Source organism: Cynocephalus volans, chromosome 11, assembly GCF_027409185.1.
Source record: "Cynocephalus volans isolate mCynVol1 chromosome 11, mCynVol1.pri, whole genome shotgun sequence".
In the NCBI taxonomy this organism is placed as follows: Eukaryota; Metazoa; Chordata; class Mammalia; order Dermoptera; family Cynocephalidae; genus Cynocephalus; species Cynocephalus volans.
In genome coordinates, this window is record NC_084470.1 from 25,984,334 (window position 1) to 26,004,628 (window position 20,295).

Here is a 20,295-nt window from a genome sequence, read left to right on the forward strand (position 1 = left end):
ATTGCCTTATTCTAATTTTATCAAATATTAATCCTTTATTAGTAATACACATGTTTTTTACAAGTGGGTCATTCTTCTTTCAGCAAACTCCATTACTGTTTTACATAGCGAAATATTATTTTGCTCTTTTGTTTTGTAAAGTTACAGCTTTACAGGCATAAAAATTGATTTTGATGCATTTTGAAGGGAATGTATATTGGAAATTCATAAGGCAAAATTTGGACACTAGGGCAAAAAAGTGTATACTTTTTGTTTTATTTGCACCATTGTTCACATTAAATTCCTTGTGTGACCTTGGACAAGTTACTTAACTTGCCTCAGTTTCCTCTTCTGAAAAATGGGGGTAATAATAGTATCTCCCTCATAAGGTTGTTGTGAGGATAAATGAACTAATATATGTAAAGTACTTTGAATAGTTCCTGACACATAAGCACTATGAGTGTTTATCACCACCTCCTGCTATTATTGTTTTTTCTTGTTATTGTTAAACATCTTTTTTTTCCCCAGATCATTGATCACTCAGGAGATCCTGCAGAAGGGGTATATAAAATTTACACTTGTGTAGAAAAGATTATTAAACAGGTAAATATACATTCCCTGTAAGATGTCACTTAAATCATTTTAAGAATGTTTACTACAAAATTGAGTCTTCCAGAGAAAACCACTTGTTTGTGTTTTTGAAAACAATATCTAGGGAAGTGCCCTTGTTTCTGTCTGGGTGATCGTGGTATTACTAGGGCCATGTTTCATCTCTCATCTGTCTCACAGAGCTGTTTGATGCTTCAGCACCTGTGAAGTGTAAAGGTGTTACAAAAGTCCTAGCTAAAAAGTATTTGAGAGAAAAAATTCATTTTATTCAACAGAGAGGATCCTCATAGTCTGTGTGCATTTTGAATTTTTATATATTAGAAATGTCCTTAAATTTTCCCAGCACGTTGTCCCTAACAGCAGAGAGGAATGAAAGCATGCCTCTATGGGGATAAGAACAAGGACCATAGAGGGGTCTTGAGCTGAAAGTTTCTATGAAGTATTATGTATTATCTTGAAAATTTATGTGAGTTATGTATTCTGCTTGATATTATGCCTGTGTTTATGTTTAATATAAAAAATTATTTTAAATTATGTATCAGTAAAAATACTCATAATTATAATAAAAAAAGAAAAAGACCTGCCTGCTCCCATCTTCAAGTAAAATGGGCACAGTAGGAAGCTGTACCATATGTAGCCTGTGGGTACCTGTACTCCTGACACCTTCCCCAGGGAACCAGGGGCCCTATTTGAGAAGTAAGGGATTAGATTACCTTTTCTAATTAAGTTGTATTATAGGTATGATGATTTGTTATTAGAGAAGAAGAGTGATCCCCAAAACATAATGATATGACATCTTCAATACATTTTGTTTAGTACTCTCTAGTATGAAGATTATCATTGTCAATTTTGATCTTCTCAATAACCTTGTGAATTTTAGGACCAAGATAAATAAAATTAATTGAGCAGAACAAATGGCAGCAAGTGAAACGACATATTTACCATCTTTAATGCTTGAAGGACAACATATTTTTAGTGATCTAATATTAAAGACTAGATATGACAGCAGAGATATTTGATATCAAGAAATCCCATCATATAATTAAATTCTTATAGTATATTTCTTAGGCATTACCACAACCTTTATAATTATTCACCAGCCAGATATAACCAAAGATATTGTGTACATTTTTCAGAAAACAAATCCCATGGGAGTCAAATATTCTTCTAACTTTATTATTATTATTTTTTTTGTCATTTTTGTGACCGGCCGCCCAGTGAGCGCACCGGCCATCCCTATATAGGATCTGAACCCGCGGCGGGAACGCTGCTGCGCTCCCAGCGCCGCACTCTCCCGAGTGCACCACGGGGTCGGCCCTAACTTTATTTTTAATAAACAGAAGTCTTTGGTTTTTTTATCTTAATATTTTTATTTCTTTATTTTTAAATTAGTGTTTATTTTTGTAGTTGTAAATTTACTCTTGTAGGCATTATACAAAGGCCAAGGGTTTGGACGTGCCCTACTCAGTAGGTGAAGCCCACTTCATGCTAACCCTGTGTGCTAACCCCTGCTACCAGGTCTTTATGTTCATTTCGTGTGCTTTTTCTTTGTGTTCAGGACATATTGGGCTTTGAGAACACAGACCTGGAGACTAAGGATTTGGGCAGTGAAGATTCCGTCCCAGAAGAAGATGATTTTGGTGATGTCCTGTGGGACATCCATGATGAACAAGAGCAAATGGAAGCTTTTCAGCAGGCTTCTAATTCAGCCCATGAGTTGGGATTTGAGAAAGTAAGCTTTTGGAGTATTGCTCCAATAAAGATCAGTCACCATTTCAAGGCTGTGTTATGATTGTGTTTTCAGCTAAATATAGTCAAGGTTTGTGATTGTGTTGTCTGCTCTCATGGCTTGATTATCCGTGTTGAGACATGCTTAGGTTTGTATCTTATGAAAGATATGTGAGATTCAAATATACTTATGAACACCAACCATTTTTAGTTACAGATTAGGATTTGTCAGCTGCATGTTCATTATGCCACCATCTGCATCTCATCCAAACCAGGATTAGGATAACTAGGAAACATGATAAGAATAGTAGGCTTTCTGTTCTTCCAATTCTTAAAGGAATCAAAATATCAAACCTTCAGAAAACAAAGTACAGTAGTTCATGCAATAGCAGATCAGTCTGTCTTTATTGGTCTAACCAGCATTCTTAAATATCTAAACAGATTAATAGAATTTGAAGTGTACAAAGAAATCTATGTCCACATTCAAAAAATAATGTTAAAAAATTTATGTAAGAAATAATATTTTAAAGAATAGTATAGTAGCTAACATTAACAGTTGTATTATTATTGAACTTTTATGATTTAGACTGTGTTTATGTCCCAGTTCCATCATTTCCTAATTGGATTGTGATCAAGTTACTTGGCCATTCTAAACTTTGACTTTCTTGTCTATAAAATGAGAATAACTAATAGTACCCACCTCATAGGGTTGTTAAGCACTGAGCACAGTACCTGACACATGATAAATGTTGAATTAGTCATTATTTTATAAAAGATGTGTTGCTATTGTTATTTTATAAATGAAGAAACTGAGGTTCAGATTATGGTCTCCTGAGAGCACACAGAGAGTAGACTGCAGATGTGGAATTTGACCCTAGGTCTTTGCTTTTTGTTCTGTAGCAGGGGGCCTTAACTTGGGAGCCATGGATCCATAAATGGGCTTTATGTGGGCCCATGAACTAAATTGTAAGGATTTATGAGGTAATTAATCAGTAAAGCTCTTCCTTTTCTCCCTCAGAAGCATTGTTGCTATCAGGATGATTTGAATTCCTGGAGAATATATTCTGTACTTAGATATAACAAGCAGAAAAATAAAAAATACATACCAAGTAATCATTTATTGTAGTTCCTGGAGAATTTTGCTACCCTAAAGTTAGCACAACCTACATATTTCAAATTTTTAAAATTCCTCATTAGCTACCATTTAGGCCACTGGTACACTTAATAAACTTCTCAACCCCCAAGACAGCTTTGGAAACTTCTTAATAAGTACTAAGATATTTTGGTTTTCTTAGTGTGTCCTTTTCAGCTCTGAATGAGTTTTGAGTGTCTGGGGAAAGCCTGGGGAATATGGGTTCTTGGACTTGGCATGGAACTCACTTAAGTTCAGAAAGCTCCCTGGCAGCCTATTCTAACCTGATTCTCTGGGACAGGTTGGGAGACTCCAGGGCCCCAGAGGAACCCTGCTCTTGTTTGGACCTGATCTCGGCAAGAAATTCCTGGAAACTGAGGTGGTCTCTAGGACAGGTGTTTGTTCTTCTGACCAGGAACTAGGATGCCTGTGGGAATCCTCAAGGCCTTCTGTGGTACTTTCTGTGGTTTAGGGGCTACAGTGTGATACAGCGGACTCCCTGCAGCATTTGCAAAACATCTGAATGTTGTAAAACCCCCACAGGGGTCTGAAGTGTTGTCTCTACCCTTTTACAGCAATGCTATATGTAGAAGAAATTGGGGCCCATTCTTAGTTTACTACTTTAGGCATATTTCACAAACCATAAAAATAAGCAGTTATGAGGGTGCTGTCAACCAAATGGAGATTTCATTTTCTCATACAGCTTTTCTCCAATGTTTTCAGAGGATAACCAGAAGTTGACTGTTTTTAATATTCTCAGACGCATGTGCTTTCTCACAATTTAATTTGTTTTTGTTTCTAGTATTATCAACGCCTTAATGATCTTGTGGCAGCACCAGCCCCGATTCCACCCCTTCTGGTGTCTGGAGGGCCAGGTTCCGGAAAGTCCCTTCTTTTATCAAAGTGGTATGATGCAGTGCAGTTCAATTATTCTTATCGTTGTCATCGTTTGAATTACTGGATTCATTCAGCAAGATGTATTGCATGTCTGCCTTTCTGAATGGCCTGTACTAAAAATTTTTAAAAGCACAAAGGAGTAGAATAATAGGTTCACGCCCTGAAGGTATAGAATTTGGATGTCAGAGAGAAGACAAAGAATGAGAAAGGAAGTGTAAGCATTCATGATTATGAACATAAGTTATGTAGGTAAGAGCTACAGCAATGCTATGTAAGGGAGTAGCAGTGTGTTGTGGAGTTAGGTGGATTATAGAGGGATGTGCCTTTATTTTCAATTATTAGCTTCATCTTAAAAGTTTCATTGGGATTTTAAATATTTGGAACAAGACAAACACAGACTATTTAGGGTAAAATGAATCCTAAAGAACATCAAAATTTAAAATAAACTTTGCTATGAATGCAATCTAGTCCTACAAATTAAGGACTAAGGTTCATATAAGCTAATAAATTTCCTTATAAATTTTTAATTTCATTATATTATTTTAAAATAAGTAAGGAATTTTTTTTCTCACATTTATTATTTACATTGAAGGTTTCGCATATATCGTTGTTTCCTTTTAATTACCCTTTTATTTAAAGTTATATTTGGAAGCTAACATTTTTGTATCAGTTAAAAGTTAATGCTTAGTTTACTAATACCTTAACCTCCAATGTAAATTATTTTGGTTTATGTTAGTTGACATCAATTTGTAATTAAAATGAATCTATAATTTTTTTTAAATGTATTTAAAAGGATCAAAAAATGGAGTAAAAACAGAAGTCTACATATTTATTCAAAAGTGACTGACCATGTCATCGCTGACAGCTAGGCAGCATTTGATGTTTATTGAACTGTGAGTTCTTTTTTGCTGACATTAAAGGAGCTTCATCAGTCTTGTAAAAGTCCTGTCTTTCTTTCAGGATTCAATTACAACAGAAGAATTCACCTAACACGTTGATTCTTTCTCATTTCGTGGGGAGGCCCATGTCAACCAGCTCAGAGTCTTCCTTGATTATTAAACGACTAACTCTAAAGGTGTAGTATGCCATCTTTTAGAATTGTCAGAATTTTATTTAGATTCAGAAATTGTTGGGACTAATAGGTACCTAATGATAAACCAATTTGCAGTATTATTCACTTATTTTGGTTTTGTGTAAGGTTAAAAATAATATTGGGTACAATCAGGTCCTCTTGGTCACTCAGTTTTGGTTTAAAAAATAGGGATAGAGTATAAGTACTTAACGTGTTCTCCTCTTATAGTTGATGCAGCACTCTTGGTCAGTATCTGCTCTGATATTAGATCCTGCTAAGCTTCTGGAAGAATTTCCACGTTGGCTAGAAAAACTCTCTGCTCGTCATCAAGGCAGTATCATCATCATCATTGATTCTATAGATCAAGTGCAGGTACTGTTTTCATTTTGTAAGCTATTTATACATTCAAAAATAGACAAAATATCAGTAATGGCTATAGCAGGCATTTAAATTATATGTTTGTGAGAAGAAAATATTGATGTTGTTTCTTTCGTTTATGTTATTTTAATTTCTAGGGAGGAAGCACGTGCATAAAAAAGATGTCCTCTGTGCCAGTAGATGCTAGAATTTTATTAGGAAAGACCAACTGAATTTACACAATTAGCAGAGACTGTTCATTTTGACATGTTTTTAGGCCCTTAACATTTTCTTAAGTGTCCAGAGTTCAGATTGGTAATAATAGTGTTTTGTGACTTGTTCTTTTAAAATTCTACGATAAATCATCCAAAATAAGATTTTTATCAATAATAATAAGGGAAACTTAACAAGAATTTTATTTTATTCGGGGAGCTATTTTATTTTATTTGGGGAGCTGTTAATTTTGAAATATTTTCATTAATGAATTAAATTTTGTTTTTATATTTTTAAGCAAGTTGAAAAACACATGAAGTGGCTGATAGACCCACTGCCGGTGAATGTGAGAGTAATTGTCTCTGTGAATGTAGAAACGTGCCCTCCGGCCTGGAGGTACGAGGCTAACTTCAGCTCTTTCAGATACATGAAGTGTTTTAAGAACACACCAAAAAGGTTTTTGATAGGAGTTTATGTTTTTTATGTTTTTCATCTAAGTGGCAGTGAGGATGGGGAGAAGTGGATGAATTCAAGAAGAAGATACAATACATAGCATTTGGCGGGAGGTTAGATCTGGGATGTGAAAGAAAAGGACGAGGCTAGGATGACTCCTGAGTTTCTGAGTTAAGAAATTAAGTACATTGTGGTTTCATGAGCTGAAATAGGAAACACAAGGACAGGCAGGCTTATGGGGGAAGGTGGTGAGTTTAGTTCTTGGACATGGTTAGTTTGAGTTGCCAATTGGAGCTTCAAGTAATGATATCTGGTAGGCAATTAAATTTGTGGGTGGGCCAGGCTAGGAATAATAAACCAGACACCTATTATCTTGAAATGCCGGCTGACTTTAACAGGCCTCAAAAGAGGGATACTATGGTTGAATGCCATAGGGCAGTGTTTCTCAACCTATTTTTGTCCCCTAAGGAGCCTTTTTAGACATTTTCTTTCTAATAGCCATCTCCCCCCCAAACCCCTGCCCAAGAAATTTTACTACCACACATATACTGGATATCAGTTTATGTGTATAAACAGATATGTTTGTGAATTTTTGCTTTATACTTAAAAGGAGATTTTTTTCAATATCCACCCCCCCACAAGAAACGATTTTCACTGCCACATTGAGAATGCATGTTGTAATAATTTAATTACAATGGCATTGTGAGTACTTTGCGGGCAAAGATTGTGTTTTGTACCGTCTCTCATAGGTACTAATACCTATGTTTGGTTTTACTGAGTATAGAACACAAACCTAGAAATGTTTTACCACTTCTTGTCTGATGTGTGTGCTATTTATTTTATTACACTTTTTGAGGGCTGGCCCGTGGCTCATTCGGGAGAGTGTGGTGCTGACACTTTTTGTTGTGATTAATTGCTGAAAGTAATGAAACATACGTTAGAATGAATGAATGAAATTAAATTACTTATGATTAACAAATTAGTTTTGCCTATTTTTTAAAGACAGTATAAAAAAATTAATTCTTATAATGGATTTTAACTTGGGTTGTGGATAGATTCCAGTTCTTGTTACATTATTAGAATTTTATTTTTCTTTTCTTTCATTAAAAGGTTGTGGCCTACACTTCATCTGGATCCTTTGAACCCAAAAGATGCAAAATCTATTATAATTGCAGAATGCCACTCTGTAGACATTAAATTGAGTAAAGAGCAGGTATTTTTAATTTTAATGTTATCCTTTACTGTCTATCAGCTTTCCTATAAAATATCTTACATGAGACTTAAAATAGAATATTAGGAGCTATGTTGTTATAAGGAAAATTGGAGTGTAGTAATTACTTTAGTAACTTCATTCTCTCTTAAACTAACAACAGATACAGAAGAAGCAATAAAAAGATTTTTAGTCTTAAGATTTACTTTACTATATATTAAGCAGGTATTTTAAAAGTGAAAAAGTGTCTTTATATTGGCTGTGTCTGCGATCTGCAGTTAGAAGGCTGACCATAGCAACTACACAGCGTAATGTCACTGATGAGTTGGCAGGAATGGTGTTATTTCTGCTGGGATATTTGTTGATGGCTCAGTAGTAAAGACTGCTTAATTCCAGGGTGGTTTTTGTTTTGTTTTTTTTTTTTTTTTGGTAAACTGGTGCAGGAGAAGAAGCTAGAACGACACTGTCGTTCTGCTACAACCTGCAATGCCCTTTATGTCACACTTTTCGGCAAAATGATTGCACGGTAAGTAGTGCTTATTTTACATGACCTTTTGCATGTTTTGTATCTGCTGAGACCACCTCCTCACCTGTGAAATTGAGAACTGATCATTACAAGTTTCCTGAGCCACTCACATTCTGTGTATTCTAATAGTGATACTAACATTCTGTGAGAATGTGACATTCGACTGAAGGTTGATTAGCTGTGACTTACCAGAACTTGTTGATAGATGTGTCTAATTTTCATTACACTAACCCTTTCCCTACTGGGAGCTGCAAAATAAGGCCATTGTCACCCTCATTTGGAGCACACCCATGAGTGCTCATTATCATTTGCTTGAAGCCCTGGCTTTGGGAAAGTGAGTAGACAACTGAGGTGCAGAATGTTAGTCAGGTGTCCTCCAATATCGGTAGGGAGGTGTGTAGGTAGGAATTTTTAATTGTCTCTGTTCTCAAATCCTGATAAAGTTTTTATCCTAAAATGGTTCTAGTTTAGATATCCACTAGTAATCTGCCTTGAGGTAAGCGTTAGAATGTTTTACTACTTTTATTTCTTCTGTACAACTTCACTCTACTTTTTCTATTTTCAGCTAAAAGTAAAAAGGATTAACACTTTTTTTGGTATTCATCACAATAGATAGTAATCCCAGCCAATTCACATTTTCACACACTGAATCAAGAACTCTTGTCTCTTAATTCTACATTCTCATCTTGGCACCAGATTTGAAATGAAAAAGAAATCTTCTGTAACTGTAAATTGTTCATGATATTTTGAGAATCCTTTCCCACAGAGTTGTGGCGATGTGTCTGCCCTCTGTGAACATCAGTAGTATAATAAGTAAAATTAAGAGTGTGAGTCATTTTCCATATATTGCATAATATATATTGAAAGTGTATTTTAAGAGGGACTATGGACCCTTTTCTTTTTTTCTCTCTACTTTATACATCTTTATATTTTAAAAAGAAACTACTGGTAAATATTATGTAATATTTTAAAACAAGTCTGTCTACTGATTTTTCTTTAGCTGATGATTTCAAAATTCTGGCTCTACACAAATTTAATTTGCATGGCCAACTAACAATTACTTATTATTTCCCTGCTTCCTCTATGTAGGCGGGCATGCTTTCGAATGACAAGAACTATGTTTCACTTATTTTTATGTTCCATAATGCATAGTAATTGAAGTCTCAGCATGTTTATTGAATTGAATTAAATGGTATACTAAAATAAACTTGATGACTCTAGTACCCCGTAAAAGTACTATTTTCCTGTATCATGTTTTATTGAATTCCTATTATAAGTTTCAGTACAAGAAATAGAGATCACATTGTTTTTTATCTACCCCAAATTTTTCACAGATATTGGCAGTCTTTAAGAAATTTAATGTATTCTCAATTCCAACAGCGCTGGGAGAGCAGGCAATTTAGATAAGATCCTTCATCAGTGTTTCCAGTGTCATGATACGGTTTCACTGTATAGACTTGTTCTGCGCTCTATCCAGGAGTCTGTGGCAAATGATGTGGATAAAGATCTAATGAAACAGGTAAAGTGCAATAAACTTATGGAAGGAAGATTAGCTTTCCTTGTTTGTATTTGTGTATGAATTGAAGTAAATAATAATTCTTTTTAAATTTGTGCTTAAATATATTTTAAGCATATACAGGAATGAATGCTGGTAGCCATAGTGTACTTGTGAAAATTTGCATTTTCCTGATTATCATTGAGATTTATCATCTTTCCTTATTTATTGACTATCCTTGTTTTCTCTTATGTGAATTGCTGGTTCAAGTCTTACCCATTTTTTAATTGGGTTGTTTGTCTCTTTTCTTATTGAACTGTAGGAGTTCTTAAATGTTCTGCACGTTGAATAACAACCCTTTGTTACAGAGTTTGCAAATAAATGTCTTTTTCTTGTTTCTTGTCTTTTAACTTTATGTTGTCATTCATTACACAAAGTTTTATTTTGATGAAGTCAGTTTTATCAACAGTTTCCTTTGGTTTATGCCTTCTGTATCTTTAAAAAATCCTTTATTTCCATTAAAGTGTTCACATATGTAAAATTTCCTTCACAAAGTTTTACAGTTTTGCTCTTCATGTCTAAGTCCTTAGCTCATGTTGATTTATTTTTGTTTATTGTATGAATAAGGAATTTACTTTTTAATCTTTTGTTAATATGGCTAATGAATTGCTCTTTTTACTAAGTAATACATCTTTTCTGCTGATTTGGAATGCCACCTGACAAATATCAAGCTCACATATAAATGTGGGTCTGTTTCTAGGTTCTTCTGTTCCAGTTTTGCCTATTTTTTGCCAGTACCACACCGAAGTTTACTTTAAAGTTATTAGAACTTTAAAGTAAGCTTTGATATTTGGTTAGGCAAGTTCCCCTTTATTATTATTCTTCACAATTATCTTTGCTAATTTTCCATATTTATTTTTAGAATTGGCTTTGCAAGTGCCATGGTAACTCATTTTAAGATGTTAATTGGGATTGCATTGAATTTAGAGATTAAGTTGGGGAGAATTATCATATAAATCTTCCCCTCCATGGGCAACTAAATAACTCTCCATTATTTAGTCATCTTCTTTAATGCCTTTCAATAATGTTTTATCTTCTTCCTCATAAAGGTCATGCACATCTATTGTTCAGATTTGTTTCTAGGTACTTTATAATTAAAATAACATTTTTAATTGTTTGATGTATTTAATTTTGGTTTTTGAAAATTTATTTTATATTGAGCAACCTTGCTGAACTCTTATAGTTGAACCTGGATCCATTTCTATATTAATTTCTCAGTTGGTGGTTCCTGGGGTTTTGACACCTCATCCCATCCCCAAGCCCACAGCTTCCTTTGTACTTTCTTCATGTCTGTGAGCTGTTTTTCCCATGCACCCCTTCACTGAGGGTATAGCTTTTTGAAGGTCCTGGTATTGGCAAGCATTCTAGTTCCCACTCCTTAAGGGCTCAGCTTCCATCCCCACTGTGGGTGTGAAACCAAAGCACTAAGTTCCTGGCACTGCTGCCTGTCCTCCATCTCCACTTCCCCCAAGACAGTAGTTCCAACACTTAGCCCTCTGATTTTCAGTTTCCTATCATTTTCGGCACCTGGGAGATTTCCCTTTCTTTTTGGCAGGCTGCACTATTGGAAATGTTTTGTTATATGTTGTCAGATATTCATAAGGTGTTTGTAGTAGGAGGGCTGTTTTCTTCCACTGTCTTTCCATAATGGGAATTCTCTCATTAGTTTTAATATCTTTTATGCAATTTTAATTTTCACGAAACTTTTTTGTGTGTGTGTGTTATCTTTGGTGTGCTAAATTTTATATGAGCACTATCTTATTCTTGATCAATGCCTTTTGGACAGCATGTTTTATTGTAAGAAATCTGTTTCTTGGTTTATTAAATCATTTGAATTATAAGTTTTTTAAGAAGTTTATAAGAATTATAGAAATTTTAATGGCTGTTAGTTATAGAGGTGCTTTATGATCACTGTTAATGTGTTTTTCTATCTAGATTCTCTGCCTCGTCAATGTTAGTCACAATGGTGTGAGTGAATCAGAATTGATGGAACTCTATCCTGAGATGTCCTGGGCTGTCTTGACCTCCCTTATTCACAGTTTACACAAAATGTGTTTATTGACTTATGGTTGTGGTTTGCTCAGGTTTCAACATCTACAGGTAAATGTTATTTTAAGCATCTTTTAATATGATTTTTTTACTTATAAATGTCAATATATCATTCTATGTTATTTTATACCATGTTTATTTTAAATGTTTCACTTACAAGACAAAAATATGAAATTTGGTTGTACAATTTTTATTTGCAATGATATTAGGTTAAATGTGGCTAATATTATGTTCATACAGTACCTTTATGAAATGGGTATTACTTTAAAAGGTGGTTTCTGCAGGATGAGTAAGTTCTAGAGATCTGATGTACAACATTGTCCCTATAATTAACAGTATGGCATTGTACACTTAAAAATTTATTTAGAGGGTAGATCTCATATTAAGTGTTCTTACCACGATAAAATTTTTAAAATTTAGGGCCGAGCCCGTGGCGCACTTGGTAGGGTGCTGCGCTGGGAGCGCGGCGATCCTCCCGCCGCGGGTTCGGATCCTATATAGGACTGACCGGTGCACTCACTGGCTGAGTGCCGGTCACGAAAAAACGACAAAAAAAAAAAAAAAAAAAAAAAAAAAAAAAAAATTTTTAAAATTTAGAGAAGAAAAGCCTGTTACAAAGATTAGAAAAACAAAAAAAGGTAGTTTATTTCTGGAAGAGAAAAACATTTTTTTGAACTTTATGTTTCATCGAACTGTTGGTATTATTATATGTATTAAGAGCTTGTACTCTGGAAGTCAGTCAGCATCCTTTCATTACCCAGCTCTTCACAGCTTAATAGCTATCTTATCCCGGGCAAATTTTAAGCCCAGGGCAGACTTTTTCAGTTTACCACAGGGGTTGTGAAGAGAATTAATAAAGATGGTCAGTGGTCCTTGTGAGATACTGGACATGATGTCTAGCACATAGTAGTAAATCTTTAGGAACTGTTGACTAATATACAGTAGGGCCTCTGCATCCATGGGTTCAGCCAACCACAGATCAGAAATATTCAGAAAAAAATTGTGTCTGAACTGAATACATACGGATATTTTTCTTGTCATTATTCCCTAAACAATACAGTGTAATAACTATTTACATAGCATTTATATTGTATTAGGTATTAGTAATCTAGAGATGATTTAAAGTGTATGGGATTTGTGTAGTTTATATGCAAATTCTATGCCATTTTATATCAGGGACTTGAGCATCTGAGGATTTTTATATCCGCAGGAAGTCCTGGAACCAATACCCCACAGATACTGAGGGGAGACTAATTCTTATCATCTACAGTGCCGTGACTGACATATATATGTGTACAAATGAAAATGAAGGCTTTATTTGAGTATCCTGTATTATATTTTTAGATAAGAAATGTTTGTAATTTTACAGCCTTATCTTTCTCCTTTTTGTGTAACACTTGAATATAATTTACTCTTCTTATAACTTTTCACTTCACATATCTGAGATTTTTTAATGTATTAACTAAAAGTTTGAATTGTTTTGAGTTCTTAAATATTAGTACAGGATTTTTTTCCTAATATCAGTTTATCACATAAATATATCCTGAATTTTAAAATATACTAATGTTATTTCTATTGTACAACTATAAAGTTGAAATGATTGTAAATTCCTTTTTACAAATTTATAGTTAGATGTGTAGTGATTTACATAAAATAGAATGCAAAATTTTTTCTTTTTCTCTCTAGGCTTGGGAAACCGTGAGACTGGAGTACATGGAAAGTCCCACCACTATTTCTTCATATAGGCAAAAGCTAATCAACTATTTCACCTTGCAGCTAAGGTACTATAAATTCCATATTATTTTTCTGTAACTTCTGCAACACACCCTACCTTTGTGCCCTTATTTCTTTTTCTTAGATTTTAACTTAAAATATAAAAATTTAATTATTACAACAAAGATTAAATCCTCTCCCTATTCTGTTAATGTCAAAAGAAGAAAAGATGATTTTGTGTTTTAATATTCTGCTGAAGGTTTAAACTGAAGTGAAATTAATGCAGGATCATCTTATTGTTTTTATTTTAGTCCAGTTTAATAGTTTAAAATATGTGTGCATGTATCTGTGTGTATTTGGGTCCAGTGAGTGTTTTTTTTTAAATAGTTCAATTTTAGGAAGATACCTTTAGAGTTTGGTTGATGGTCCTGAATATTACTGAATTTACTTTCATAGGTAAATTGGAAAAGCTTCTGATTTAGGCCTAACCTTCTCAGAATTGGATTATACTTAAAGAGTCAGAGATATGTTAAATATATTTTTCTTCCTTCAACATTGGTCTGAAGCCTTTTAGAAGCAGTTTCATTGTAGGAAGAGATGATTGAGCGTTGACTACTCTTTCTAATAGTCAGGACAGAGTGACTTGGAGAAGTGCAGATGAACTCCCTTGGCTTTATCAGCAGCAGGGAAGTAAACAGAAGTTGCACGATTGCCTTCTCAATCTCTTTGTGTCTCAAAATCTTTATAAGAGGTAAGAAACTTATCATAGAATATCTTTCCCCCAAAAGACAGATTTCAACAGTTGTTCAGTTGTTCAATTTAAGAAAAAACAGCATTTTAAACTTGAAAATTAGTTCAGTTTTGGTGGTACCTGAACTACAGTGTGGGAGAAATTAATAAAGTTTGCAAATTGCTGTGAAATCTACTTTTTCCAAGAGGAAAACATAGAGTATTACTGCTTCATAAAAACAGGGCTGGAATGACCTTGGGACAACTTTTTATCTTATTCTTGCATTTAAGCAGGTCTCAGTCTGAACGTCCCAGAGAGGTAGTGTATGATGTCTGCTTCTCAGGGCCTTCAGGTATCTCAAAGTGTAGATTTCAAACCAGACTCTGGGCTCTAAATAGGATCTGACTGGTATTGAATTTAGAGAAAAGATTACCCTGATTGATAAGTGTATTCTGTTTGTCTCTCCTGGTATGTTTGAGTTTATCAGTGGCAGAACGACCTTTTTACTTCTAACCTACTAAGCCTCAGGAGGGGGTTTTTCTGCCTCACTTAGAAATTTAGACATTTATCGTAAAATAGCTACATAATTTGTTTTGTTCCCAAGTGAACTCTCAAATTTTTGTTGCACCTCCTAAATCATTTCTGATCCCCTTTCCAATTTTTCATGATTTCTTTGAAATCAGGTTTGTTCTTTAGTTTACCAGCTCTCCCATCCTACTTAATATCATTTACAGATGAATAAGCTTACTTTTGTCATTCAATTACATGATAAAAATGCGAAGTGGATACTCTGTGATAGTTTGCCTGTGTTTCGTTAGTTTCTTCTGTTCTAATTTCCATCATTTAAAATAATTTCTTGGGTGAACTCAGCAGTTGACTGCATATCATGAAAGGTTTAAAAAGGATTCAGATAAATTTTCATTGGTGAGTAACCATGATATTAGTAATAGCCAACACTATGGAGTACTTACTATGTGCTGTAATCTTAACTGCAACACCTGAGGCAGTTAATGTTGGTGTCCGCATTTCTGCACATTAGGTCAGACATCATGCTCAAGATCACAGAGCTAGGAAGCAGTGAGACTCAGATGACAATCTGAGTCTTGCCTCACTATACTACACTTGCCTTCTAATAAATTGTCAATAACTTGATATGAATTCTGGCATTTTCACTCTATAGTGGATTTTAAAGTCTGTTTTTCATTAAATTACTGTTATTTGTTGAAACAGAGGACACTTTGCTGAGTTGCTGAGTTATTGGCAGTTTGTTGGGAAGGACAAAAGCGCAATGGCAACAGAATACTTTGATTCATTGAAGCAGTATGAGAAAAACTGTGAAGGCGAGGAGAACATGATTTGCTTAGCTGATCTTTATGAAACCCTGGGGAGATTTCTCAAGGATCTAGGCCTTCTCAGTCAGGTAACCTCAAAGGGGAGTCAGAGACAGGGTGGGTTTTTCATGTTTACTCTTTTCTCCTTCTTCCAAGGAGTTAATGTAGCTTTCATTTTTTGTGCTGAGTTCTTTAATGTTTAATCAGATGACAGATCTTACAGCATTTCACTCACTTTTTTTTTTATAAGATAATTTATTATACATGTATGTGGGGTACAAAGTTGGCTTTCAATAGTTGTGTACAGTGTGTGATGGTCAGATCGGATAGTTAGCTTGTTCATCATTACAATACGTAATCACTCTTTGTGTCTGTTAAACAATTTCTCATTTCGCTCACTTTCATTGGCCTTTGACCTTTTTTCCCCAGGCTGTGGTGCCTTTGCAGAGGTCTCTAGAAATTCGAGAAACAGGTTTAGATCCAGATCACCCAAGAGTAGCTCAGTCCCTCCACCAACTAGCAAGTGTGTATGTGCAGTGGAAGAAGTTTGGCAATGCAGAACAACTGTATAAACAGGCATTGGAAATCTCAGAAAATGCTTATGGTGTGGACCATCTACATACTGCTCGTGAACTTGAGGCACTTGCAACTTTGTATCAGAAACAAAATAAGTAAGATTTAGATCAGTAATATTCTGAATGTATGAATGGGATTTACAGTTTTATAATGTACTCATGTGGTAGGCTTTGCTTTGTGGCTGTGTACTTTTCCTTATCCTATACATCATGTTCAAATAATATTTCTTGGTCTGGGTCTTCATGGGGTAAGCAGAGAAAATTAGAAGTACAAGTTTCATCTCTATTTAAAGATGTGTGAAGGATAGGGCATGGACTTTGGAGTCATATAGTCCTGCGTTTGAATCCTGGCTTATTCACTGACTAGCTTTGTAATATTGAGTGCATTACTAATACAGGGTCATCAAACCATTGCCCACAGGCCGAGTCCAATTCTGTAAATAAGGTTTTATTGGAACACAGCCACATTTTTTTCCCCTTACATATTATCTGTGGTTGCTTCCATGCTTTCATGGCAGAGTTTAGTTGCAACAGAGACCACATGGCCCACAAAGCCTAAAATATTAACTAGCCAAAAATAAATAAAGTTTGCCGATCCCTGCTATAATAAAAAGTCTCTTATATCTAATAGGCACCCACTGAATGGCATCTCTTCCTTTATCAGATATTATTTCTTTTGCTCCATCGTAAGTGATACATATTGGAACTTTTTCTTTTGTCTTTTAGAAGTATTGTTTCACACAAGTTTTATGTGAATTTCACATTTATATTGGACCAAAAATTAGCCTGTGCAGAACGAGATGCATAGCATACTAAAATTTTGAATTTTCATTTAGTTAGGTTGTCCTTTAGAGATTCAGAATGTTAAATAAGTTAAAAACAGTTAAATATCAGTTACTTAAAGGATTGATTTATTTTTTGTCAAATTTTGTTTCATGAATGCTTTTTTTTTGGAGATTTTAAATTTCATATGACTATCACTTCCAGAATAATGCTATAGTTAATAGCCAAAAATGGTTTTACACTATGTAAGAAGTGCTTTCTTTTCACTGAATAATTATGCTTTGAAAATGTTTCTTTTATTTGACTTAATGTACTTTTTTTTTTTAAGATATGAACAAGCTGAGCATTTTAGGAAAAAGTCCTTTAAAATTCGTCAGAAAGCTACAAGGAGAAAAGGCAACTTGGTAATGAGAGATTTCTTTTGTTTTGTGTTTTGAACCAAAGAGGAAAAGAGATTTCTGAATATCTCAAGTACATAAACCTCACATGTTTAAAAGCTTTAGATTTTAAAGTGACTTCTAAAAAAGTACTGATTAACATTTTTTTACTTATAATACATGTTTATTAGTATTACTGAGAAGTACAACTTACTAGACTTTTAAAAAGTTGAACTATAAAGTTCATTTACTAAGACATACAACTTAGTAAACTTTTAAAAAGTTGAACTATAAAGTTCATTTGAAGGTTACACTTTTGGAAGATGGAATTTAAAGCTACTTCAATTGTTTTCTTTAAAGGTTGGAAAAGGGAATAAAAGAAGTTGTTAACGTTTTATATTATATTCAAGTGTGAAGAAATTCTTCCCCTTGAACACAAAAAATTATTTTCATTTTTGTAGGTTATTCATAAAATCTAAATATAGCATATTTGTTTGTTTTAACTGAAAATGCTATGTGTATGTTTAAGTACCTGATGTTTAAGTGTTTTGAGAATGGGGTTGGTAAATATGTACAAGTTAATTCTGTTCTCTAGTCCTTTTTAAGAAGCATTTTGAGACATAGTTTACTGTGCTAAAATATAACATTTTCACAAAATTGTTTTTAATGAATCTTAGAATGTGTTGCCATGTGAAAATATATGTGTGTATTCTTAATAACCATTAAATTAATTCAGTGTGATGCTTAAAATAATTATCATCTAGATTAAAGGGAAAAAAAGGAGAAAGGGTTTTTTTAGGACTCCAATATATTGTTTCAAAATCAAAGATTGCTCCTACTTAGTGATTGTTTTTAATTTTTTGTGTTTGCTCTAGTATGGATTTGCCCTTTTACGTAGACGGGCTCTGCAGTTAGAAGAGCTTACATTAGGTAAGGACACGCCTGATAATGCTCGGACCCTCAATGAACTAGGTGTTCTCTACTATCTACAAAATAACCTGGAGTGAGTAGCATGGCATTTTCTCTACTGTTTTCTTTCACATTGTTTCTCAACTAAAAAGTTATTCTGTAGCTTCCCTAGTATGTATTATATATTTATGAAAAGTGAGTTTGTTTAGATACTGTACATGAGACCTCACAAAAGAAGAAACTTGGGACTAATGGAGAATAAAGAAAAGAATGCAGATGGCTGCTAGTTTTATTCATTAGTTTATTAGGAGACTCAAATGGCATTTTGAGTTAAAAGACTCAAAATAGCATTTATATTTATACTTTCTGAAAAAGAAGTGTTTTTGGATTTCTTCGGATGTCAGAAAAATGTAACAAATATTTAGCACACTTCACACAAGTTTCTTTTATTTAAAATTGTTAGTACTAACTCCTAAGGAAGAACTAGTGAATACCAAAATCTTTTGTTTGACTTTGTCAGATAATTTTGAAATATAAAAAATGTTTTGAAAAATATCTATATATTTGTCTTTTAGAAATGAAGTGGAGAATTGAGGCAGTGATCCCAAAGGCAATCATCCCATACTTTAGGCTCTCAAACTATCAGGAAAAGGGCAGGAAGGAATGGGAATGGGAGAGTGGGTTTTGAGGGGAATCCTTCATTTTAACTTGGATCTGAGAATAAAAATGATTCATTTCTCCACTTAATTAGGGCTCACGATTCTGACGTCTAGAAAATAAATTGTTTAAACCATTTTGGGGTTGTTTTCATAGAATAGCCGACCAGTTTCTGAAGCGTTCCTTAGAAATGAGGGAGCGAGTTCTAGGACCAGATCACCCTGACTGTGCCCAGTCTTTGAATAATCTGGCAGCTCTATGCAATGAAAAGAAACAATATGATAAAGCAGAAGAACTTTATGAAAGAGCTTTAGACATTCGGAGGCGTGCGTTAGCTCCTGATCACCCTTCTTTGGCATATACAGTGAAGCATCTTGCAATCTTGTATAAGAAGATGGTAAGTCATCCTTGGAATGCTTACATGTTTTATAACATATCAATTAAGCCTTAATTACTAGCAACAAAATTATTTGTCTTTCTGATGCATAGATTATTTTATATAAGCTTTTAAAATCATGATTTAATTTTTTAACAAAGAGCTGAGTAGAACATTTAAAAATATTATTTCAGACTTAAGATTCTGGTTTGATTTTGTTAAAATACTTTCCAAATATAAATGTATTCATCAGCATTCTAATTCAAACTTACTTTGTATTTCAGAAATTCTAAAATTCCACCAGTATTAAATTTGCTGTGTAAAGCCACCATAAACATAACAAATACCCAAGTGTCAGGACTGCAGGAGAGGTCTTTGTAGTTTCTTAAATGAACATTTTTATCTCACTCTTTTTTGGCTTTGCCTATAATTAAACGTAAACTTTCTTTGCTGTAGGTTTCTAACCTGAGTGATGTTTGGAATTTTTATAGCTGTTCTCCAAAACAAATGCCAGGGAAGTCTGCTTTCATTTAGTACAGTTACAGAACTTCATAGATTGTCTTTAGCCTTTGTGGGACTCTTTCCAGTGATCCTGGCACTGAAGTTGGTTTTAGTAAGGAGGGTACATTGTTAAGCTATTTCTGCTTAACTTTGAAGAAAAAGAAATAATTAAGAAAACCTGGAAGGGATTTAGTGGAAAATGAGTTTTTTATTTTGTTTTGTTTTGTTTTTTTGGTGGCTGGCCAGTAAAGGGAGAGTTTTTTATTTTGATGTGGTCTCCAAATTATGTGCAGTAGCAATTCTACTTTAACTTGCATCTTTTTACTATATTAGAACAATGAGTAATAATGAGTGATTCTAAAAGGCTTTCTGAATTATCAAAGAAAATGTTTTTATACTTGGTATAGCTTTACTTACATATTCTATTAAATTTTCAGTTATCTATAAAGTTAACCATTAAACTGGGAGGAAATGCTTCTGATTTTTTTTCCCTCAAAATTACCTTTTAATATGAAATTTTATTTATGGAAAAAGCTCTGATAAAAGATAGTATTTATAGCCTT

At 33.9% G+C, this 20,295-nt stretch overlaps 1 protein-coding gene across 1 annotated transcript in view; it reads left to right on the forward strand.

Moving 5' to 3' along the window:
• The window catches only part of NPHP3 (nephrocystin 3), a 33,914-nt gene that overhangs the window by 11,168 nt on the left and 2,451 nt on the right, over window positions 1-20,295 (forward strand). Inside the window, exons 8-24 of the mRNA XM_063114389.1 lie at window positions 508-582; window positions 2,147-2,320; window positions 4,251-4,354; window positions 5,306-5,420; window positions 5,646-5,789; window positions 6,286-6,383; window positions 7,551-7,653; window positions 8,094-8,176; window positions 9,557-9,695; window positions 11,667-11,831; window positions 13,467-13,561; window positions 14,122-14,244; window positions 15,454-15,643; window positions 15,984-16,225; window positions 17,241-17,316; window positions 18,165-18,292; window positions 19,012-19,252. Coding sequence (XP_062970459.1) covers window positions 508-582; window positions 2,147-2,320; window positions 4,251-4,354; window positions 5,306-5,420; window positions 5,646-5,789; window positions 6,286-6,383; window positions 7,551-7,653; window positions 8,094-8,176; window positions 9,557-9,695; window positions 11,667-11,831; window positions 13,467-13,561; window positions 14,122-14,244; window positions 15,454-15,643; window positions 15,984-16,225; window positions 17,241-17,316; window positions 18,165-18,292; window positions 19,012-19,252 — 2,295 coding nt within the window. The remainder of the gene's footprint in view (window positions 1-507; window positions 583-2,146; window positions 2,321-4,250; window positions 4,355-5,305; window positions 5,421-5,645; window positions 5,790-6,285; window positions 6,384-7,550; window positions 7,654-8,093; window positions 8,177-9,556; window positions 9,696-11,666; window positions 11,832-13,466; window positions 13,562-14,121; window positions 14,245-15,453; window positions 15,644-15,983; window positions 16,226-17,240; window positions 17,317-18,164; window positions 18,293-19,011; window positions 19,253-20,295) is intronic.